An 8,314-nucleotide genomic window follows, 5' to 3' on the forward strand; every position below is an offset into this window, starting at 1 on the left:
TTTTGCAACAAAACGATTGTTTCTGCGACTCGATCGTCGTTTCAGGAATTAAGTCCAGAAATGGATCAGACGGCTACGCTCGAGATCGAACGGCTGGTGAATGTTTAGTAAATATCCACTGATGGATGCATAACAGCCCCATTTTTTATATGTACACTTTTCACCGACTGAGGAGTAGGTATCAGTTCTGAACGCCAAAGACCTATCAGACAGGTGACACCGAACATATGCAACCCGGTAGAGAGATTGACTTCATCATTAAATAACGTCCTGACTTCACAAATAAATCAAGCAAAATACTGTAGTATGCAGTTTCTGTACTGACCATCACTCTGTTTTAACCAAGGACCATCGTCGGCTCTGCTTCTCTCCCCACTCCGGCGCCAAAACCAAGTATTCCACGGAATCTCACGGGACATGACGCGGCCTCGCCCCATTTACTACTCGGAGAGAGGCACTGAGCACGACCCATCGTGACGCAGACACAGACACGGTTCCAACCCCGTCGTCCCGTCTTTTCTCCCGTCTCTTCCCCAACCCGACAAGCGCGCAGCAAGTCTTTTCTTTCCCCCCCTCCTCTCCTCCGCCGGAACTCTTTCTAGCTCGGCTTCGGCCTTTGGGACTGAGACTGCGCATCCCATAGCGTCCGCCCCCCTCTCTCCCCTACTGCGGGTATGGATCAGGAGTCCACTTAAAAATCCCGGCGCTTCCACCACCCACCTCATGCGTCGTCGGTAGGGGGCGTATTTCCAATCTCTTTAGGCTCTACCAACCTTGGATTCTTCCCGGGTCTCGCTGCTTCCCGTGATCGGCCGCATTGTGTTCCGGCCGGGGTGTCCTTGGAGCTAGCCTCTTTGGAGTGGCCTGCGGCTGCGGGAGTGGTAATTAGTGCGCGCTTTCCTCGTTTAGCCCCTGTCCCATGTTTGCTCTTCTTGTCCGGATTTGGTGGCGTGGAAGCAATTGGGGCTGATTTCGTCTCCTTTTCTTGGTGGATTGTTTGTAGGTTTCTACTTCGAGGAAGTAGCCTTCTTTCCGTGGGGGCTCAATGGCGAACGACGGCGAGCAGTCCGCGGTCGCTGCCTCAGCCGAGCCTGACCTGGAGCGGGGGCGCGTTGCCGCCGGCGGCGGCGGAAGGCGACTGGGCGGGCAGAGCTCCGGGGAGGAGGAGGAAGGGGAGGGGAGCCAGCGCTTATCGGACGCCGAGGACCGGTCGTGGCACTCGCGCCAGAACTCCGCCGCGGCCGAGGACCGCGCCTCGACGTCCGCGTCCGTCCGCTCCGGCGCTGGTGGCGCAGGGGACGGGGAAGGCGAGGCCGCGGCCGGGCGCGAGCGGAAGTCGTGCGTGTCGGAGTGCTCGCTGGACGACGTGGACCTGGAGGCCGGGCCGGCGGCCGAGATCACCAAGGCCAGCCCCGACAAGGACGAGATGAACTGCCGCATCTGCCACCTGGGCCTCGAGAGCGCCGCGGCCGAGTCCGGCGCCGGCATCGTGCTCGGCTGCTCCTGCAAGGACGACCTCTCCTGCGCCCACAAGCAGTGCGCCGAGACCTGGTTCAAGATCAGGGGCAACAAGTAAGCCCATCCATCTGCTCCCCCCACTTCCATTTTTCTTACATGGATAATGGAGTGCCACGAGCTGTTAACGCTTATTGTGCACAACAACTGAACCAAATAATGTTTTTGTATGGCGAGTTCGGTAAAACTGCAAACCTGGCATCGTTTTGTTAATCATCAGGATAGATGCCCACAAAAGATAACATCTGGATGCTTGAACACGATTGAGGAATCTTTAGCAGGAACAAGTGCTGATTTTTCTCCTTGGCATTATTTAAGTATACGTAGGTGATAAAGGTTACAAGGAGGTGAGAAGGGACAGTGTAAAAGTTGGGTATGATCGAACTTCGAACAGTAGGCTATAGGAAAAGGCTGAGGAATCCCGGTATGATGGATAAAGTCAGATTCCTTCTCTCGGCTGCCTTTTCTTGCAGATTCTTGTGTAATTCTCCTGATATCCCTAAGTGGAAGTGTCCACCTTTTCTGTTTGATTTTTGTGGTGGTTAGATTCTAGACGGGGGCTACTATTGTGTCACCTTCCACTAGGTATACTTCATGAGAAATTGGCCAACAATCACAACTCACTGCTCTATGGGTGTGTTTGGCCTTTGCCCAAGATTACACTATCAAAAGTTTTGCTAGCCAAACTATGGGTGAAGCTTTTGCTTACCCATGAGTTGGCCGACATTGGCGGAAAAAATGAAGGAGAATTGGCATGCGAAAAAGTTAGTAACGATCAGAATAGAGGCCAATTTTCTGGTCATAGCCAAAATGTTGGCAAGTTAAATTTTGGTTACACAATCTAAACATACCCTAAGGCCCTGTTTGGATTGTAGTTTTCCTGCTAAATACACTTGTAAAAAATACAGACGTCCCCTGATCGTTTTGGTTTCAGGCTAAAAATTGCTCTGGCCCAGTAATTTACACCGGTAAGTTAAATACGTCTGTATTAGAATACAGACATACCAAGCGCGCCCTAAGCCAAAATGATCACCATCTTCTTGTTGGGGGCAAAAGGAGGGTTCCTGATTGAGATACTCCCCCCATGAATGTTTTTCTTTAAATTCATGTAAGAAATTTGAGAAGTGGGGAAAAGTTATAAGCAGTAAAAGTTTTGCAGGAATAATTATTTAGCAGGTGCGTCATTCAAGTTTTCAGAATAAAAAATGGTCCACACTGAGAGCATGATATACCCTTTGTCCTTAAAACGATGCTAATGAGTACATGAATTCTATTTGACAATGGTAGTAAAAACGAAGTGGGAAGAAAATAAAGGTGATGCACCAGGTTTATAAAGAACGGAGCTACATATTGTAATCTGCAATTTTCTTTGAAGTTTTTTTTTGTAACCCGCTTACATGCACCATGCTTCTCATTGTTTCTTGCTCTTAAAATCATTCAATGCACATGTAGAACAGACATGTCAAAATAACTCCGGAATATGATATTATCTGTAAGCAACTACTTAGATATGCCTTTCTGAGTACAAGCTTCATCGAAAAGATCGCAACAAGAGCCTCTTCAAATGCAAAGAATTGGAATGGATAGGCAACCTGTTTTCTGTTAGTATATTGATATCTTAGTGCTATTCTAGTGAGGCCTATGCCATTCCTTTTGCCTACAAAACCTTTTCTCTCATGTGATCTTACATCGGCTAATATTTTGGCTGAAGTTGCTAAATGCCAAAGATCTTTTACCTTGAGGTTTGTGTTGTTTCTGCATAGAAGTGAAGACAGTGTTGAAATGACAAATGAGACCATGTTCTTATGCATGGTACCAACTACCAACAGGCATATTTGTCGGCATATTTAGTGTAAGAATCAAGATAAAAATTGCAAAGATACTACAGCCTGCTGACCAAATCACCAAACATAGCATTAGTGTCATCGGTTGAGTTGATAATTCCCTTTGATCAGAATTCAGATGTCACTGCCTTATGCCTTTGCACTGCCTATTGTGCTGTCCACAGTGGTTTAGTACAATATTGCTCCTGCATTACAGAGGTTATAATTAACCGCTGAAGGGACATTGATGAAATTGAGCTTCAGCATGTACAACATAACCTCGTTTTGTGTCACTTGAGTGCATGAAAAATATATTAAAACATGTCCCTGTCTTTTCTTGTCTTAGGATCTGCGAAGTCTGCGGCTCGACGGCGTGCAACGTGGTTGGTTTCGGCGATGCGGAGTTCATGGAGCAGTGGAACGAATCAGGCAACTCGGCAGGCCCTCAAGCGCCGGCGAACGAGACGCGGAGGTTCTGGCAAGGCCACCGGTTCCTCAACTTCCTCCTGGCCTGCATGGTGTTTGCCTTCGTCATATCCTGGCTCTTCCACTTCAACGTCCCCGGATGAGCCCCCGTCGCGCGCCGAATTGTTAATAAAAGAACGTTGAAGCCATTGCTGCTGGCAGAAATGGCGGGTGTTGTCGGGTCAAAAACTTGAAAAGCAATCTGGGTGGACGTGAGCCGAAGAGCTGGGTGACCATTGGTGAAGTGGAGGTGAAATATTTGGTGCATGATGTCGTTAGTTTTGTAGAAAGTTGGTGGTGTTGCGCCTGGAAGAGACGGAAGAGGGGCAAATTTATTGGGAAAATGGGGGGCATGGTGCGCACCATGCATTGTGATTCTCATGCTGGGTGGCTTAAATTAAATATTGTTAGCAAGGTTTGAACAGGTCTGGTGTTGATGTTCTCCGTCTGCTTCCACTTTTTTTCTTTCTTGCAACTCAAACGGTACACTTTGTGTTTCTCACCCAACTGATGAACTGAACCTCTCTCAACTGACTCAAATGGGAACCGAATGTGTCTTATAAATTGGTTCCTTCTGGGATCCTGACTCGTGAACGACGTTATGGAAAGTCAAATGACCCGACGTTTATTAGCGAAACGATGCACCCTCCCTAGCTGAGAGATTTTCCAGTGTAAAAATGACCCAACGTTATGTACTGTAGTAGTATATGCAGCCAGAAGGATTCATAGGGAGGACTGCATGGGCACGCGGGCACCCCAGCATCAGCATGAGTCAATAACATACTATCTCACTTTAATTTTCGCCATCGCCACCTCATGTCACAGCGGCGAGGATGTCATGCCATGCCACCATCGGCTGGATCAGCCCCAAGCCACTTGTCGCGCCACAGGCGGCACATGTCATTCAGTGGACACGCGCGGGGCATGAGCCTTCACCGTTACTGTGCATGGTCGCAGGATGCGGTACAACCAGGTGGCAAACGCTAGAAGGAACTCTAAGAGCAACTCCAATTGGTCGATTCATTTCGTCCGTCGCCGTTCGTTTGAGTCCGTGCGGATAAAAAAGTCGATCCAAACAGACGCGCGTCCGTTTTTAGTCCGTCTGCCGATCCATTTCTCGCCCAATTTCGAGTCTGATTTAGGTCGGCGCGGACACAAAGCGGATGCGGATGACGCGCACGTACTCCATCCCCTGGTCCGTCAGTCGGTGGCACATTGGTCATTCTTCACCCCTACCGACAACGTCGACAGCTAGCCCTCGCCTCGCCCCCAGCCCGTCGTCGCCGCCGCCCTGTTCTGATGCCTCCCCCCGTACCTGTCCACCGCCTACCCACGCCGCCGATTGCATCGCAGTCGGGCCACCGCAGCTTCCCCGACCCCAGTCCACCGTCGCCGATCAGTTTCGTCGTCCACGCCCAAAAGTTGTTCGACAGTTTGCCTCAAGGTACAAATGGACTGCGCCGACAAGTTCTTTTTCCATAATGTTCTGTGCGACTTCGCCGATTCCTCATTCGACAATGAGGAGATGTTGCTTGCCGTGTTTGTCCATGACCACCTTAATAGGCAGCAACCGTTGTTCCGGGGCATGTTCCGGCGTTGAATCGCAACCGAGAGAGCGGCCATTTTTTTCTATGAAAGGACTACTTTGACACAAGCAATCCACTGTTCAAACATCAGAAATTCCGACGTTGTTTTTGTATGGCTAGGCATGTTTTCAACCGGATTCGAGAGGGGGTAGTCGGATACGATGACTACTTCGAGTGCAAATAGGATGCCATTGGAAAGATTGGCTTCTCATCTTATCAGAAATGCACTGCATCTATTCGCATGCTTGCTTACGGAGTATCCGGTGATCTTATCGATGAGTACCTCCGTATAAGTGAATCTACGTGCCTAGAGTCGTTGTACAGATTCTGCAAGGATGTGGTTGCAGTGTTTGGCCCTGAGTACTTGAAAGAGCCGACTGCTGCATACACAACCCGCTTGTTGGCGACCAATGCCAGTCGTGGCTTCCCAGGAATGCTTGGCAGCATAGACTGCATGCACTAGGAGTGGAAGAACCGCCCTTCTGCTTGGCCAGTACAAGGGCCATGTCAAGGCTTGCACTGTCATACTTGAGGCCGTGGCCTCTCGAGATCTCTCCATCTGGCACTCTTTCTTTGGCATGGCCGGATCACACAATGATATCAACATTCTTCAACGATCGTCAATGTTCGCAAGACTTGACAAAGGCAACAACCCGTCGGTCAATGTTAACATCAACGGTCACAACTACAAGAAAGGATACTATCTAGCTGATGGAATCTATCCACAGTGGACCACTATTGTGAAGACAATCTCCAACCCTGTCGGAGAGAAGAGGAAAAGATTTGCCCAAGAGCAAGAGAGTGCTAGGAAGGATGTCGAGCGTGCCTTTGGTGTTCTGCAATCTCGATGGGGCATAGTTCGGTATCTTGCTAGAACTTGGAGCACCAAGAAGTTGTGTGAAGTGATGACTGCTTGTGTGATCATGCACAATATGATCGTAGAGGATGAGCGCCCCGAACGTCTCCATGATCACGGGTTTGAGTTTCAGGGTGACAATGTGGTGCCTCAGCATGGCGGAGAAGTGGCATCGTTTGCATAGTTCATCCAATTTCATCATGAAATGTGTGATTGGAAAACTCATATTCAGTTGCAAGATGATTTGGTTGAGCATATGTGAGATCGTGTTGGCAACCAATAGGTGTATCTTTTAGACAATTTAATTTTTATTGGGCTTGTAGAACTTTGTTATATTTTATTTTGGTTATGAAACTATGCTATTTCATTTGCTTTTGAAAAAAATGCAAAATGTTTGTAATCGGTGGCTAGCCGTCCACGGGGACAAATATGGGTCCGTGCGTTGGATCTGCTGCCGACCCAAATTATAGACCGGGCGGACACAGAGCCGACGGACGACCCAAACAAACGAAAAGAACAAAATTGCCGTCTGTTTGGGTTGGTCGGTTGGAGTTGCTCTAAAGCTCCTCAAGCGAATTTCAACGGACAGACGGGACGATCCAACACAGGATCGCAACCGCAAAAAAGTGCGGTTGGCGTCTGGCCTGCCCCATTTTTTATGCAAACCTGCATCCGGTTTGCGTCCATACGGACGACGAAGGGACGGGCACACGTTTTCTCCTCGTCCACCTCGGGGACGCATGGCGGCCTCCCAACTACCTCCACCGCCCGAATAAAATGCAACGTGCAGTGGGTCCCGGCTATCAGCGACCCAACCGGCGGGTCGTTGTCCATCTTAATGTGGAAGCCGTGGACCGGCCAATCCACATCTTCCACTTCCGTCCCTTCCTGCCTCCTCCACCCCCGACACGAACTAGCAAAACACAAGCCCCGACGTCGTTGCCATGACCTGGTCTTGGACCAGCAAGGGGAAGCACGACCATGAGGCCGGCTCCGCCTCTGGTAATCGCCGCTCCGGCCGCTGTAGGAGTCCCCCACCACCGTCTTTGTTGACATTTGCCATCATGCCGCCTGCGGCCCTCAACGCTTTTGGCCCTATGTCCCCGCGGACATCTGCTGAAGATACTGGAAGACGGCGATGCCACTTCCCTGGGGAGATGCCCACCTCCCAACTACTGGCATCTGTCCACGGATCAGGTGCCAATCCCTCCGGTGTCGGTGAACGGTCGCGCCCGTCATGAGGAGATCAATCGATGCCACACGCGTCTGCCACCGGATATGCTCGACGACCCAAGGTACGCCATGAACTTGCCGTTGTGGGATACATGGCTTCGTCACGAGCACGACCTACGTCAGCAGTCTTTTTTACAGGTCGTCTACCTAGCCCACGTTGACGTTGTGCTGCTAGCCCGTCCCAAACGCGCGGGCGTAGGCATGTGCGCGGCCTCACGCTGATGCCATCTCCGCCCTCGTCCCCGCCACCACCACCTCCGATGACCGATGAGGAGGAGGCCGAGGTCATGAGACGTGTCATGGAGGACTCCATGAATACGCATGACGAGCACGAATGGGTGAGCCTGGAGACAACTTTGGCTCTACGACGTGGCCATCTCGAAGCTGGAGCAGGCCGTCGTGGTGAAGGAGGAGGTGGTGGACGAGCCGCCCTTTGCCGCATGGAACCCGCATCTGGTGGAACAGCAGTGGGGCTGGTCGAACACGACGCCGGAGATGGCCGACGCGCCGGATGTGTGGCCATGGTCAGTGACACCGCTGCGGTCACCCGAGTAGGAGCAAGGAGCCATGGGAGGAGGTGGTGCAGGCGCCGTTAGTGCTTCCGATATGACATGGGCCGCCATCCCACCTTTGTCAGCCGTCTGCATATGTCGACCTCACCAGCGATGACGGCGAGTAGGACGGCGCTCGTGAAGACGTCGGGGGCCTTATCGACGACGGAACTTATCTTTTTTATGTTTTATGTTTAATTAAGAAATGTGTTAAACTTGGCTACCGTAGACATGTGGGCGTTTTAATGTTTTTGTATTATTTGCAATGTTCATTTTTTTTTTTTA

The 8,314-nt window shown here is 50.5% G+C and overlaps 1 protein-coding gene across 2 annotated transcripts; it reads left to right on the top strand.

Annotated features, from left to right (window-relative positions):
* The first annotated feature begins 438 nt into the window (after positions 1–438).
* Positions 439–4,225, top strand: LOC123444888. Of its 2 annotated transcripts, none has more exons than XM_045121768.1 (3): positions 439–888; positions 1,004–1,572; positions 3,685–4,225. In XM_045121768.1, exons 2-3 carry the CDS (start codon positions 1,046–1,048, stop codon positions 3,905–3,907), a joined length of 750 nt encoding a protein of 249 aa, XP_044977703.1. In that variant the 5' UTR covers positions 439–888; positions 1,004–1,045; the 3' UTR covers positions 3,908–4,225. The 2 variants fall into 2 exon arrangements, with proteins under 2 accessions (XP_044977703.1, XP_044977702.1); XM_045121767.1 differs by having other exon boundaries at positions 439–881.
* The last annotated feature ends 4,089 nt before the right edge of the window (positions 4,226–8,314 follow it).

Source organism: Hordeum vulgare, chromosome 3H (assembly GCF_904849725.1).
Source record: "Hordeum vulgare subsp. vulgare chromosome 3H, MorexV3_pseudomolecules_assembly, whole genome shotgun sequence".
Taxonomy (NCBI): Eukaryota; Viridiplantae; Streptophyta; class Magnoliopsida; order Poales; family Poaceae; genus Hordeum; species Hordeum vulgare.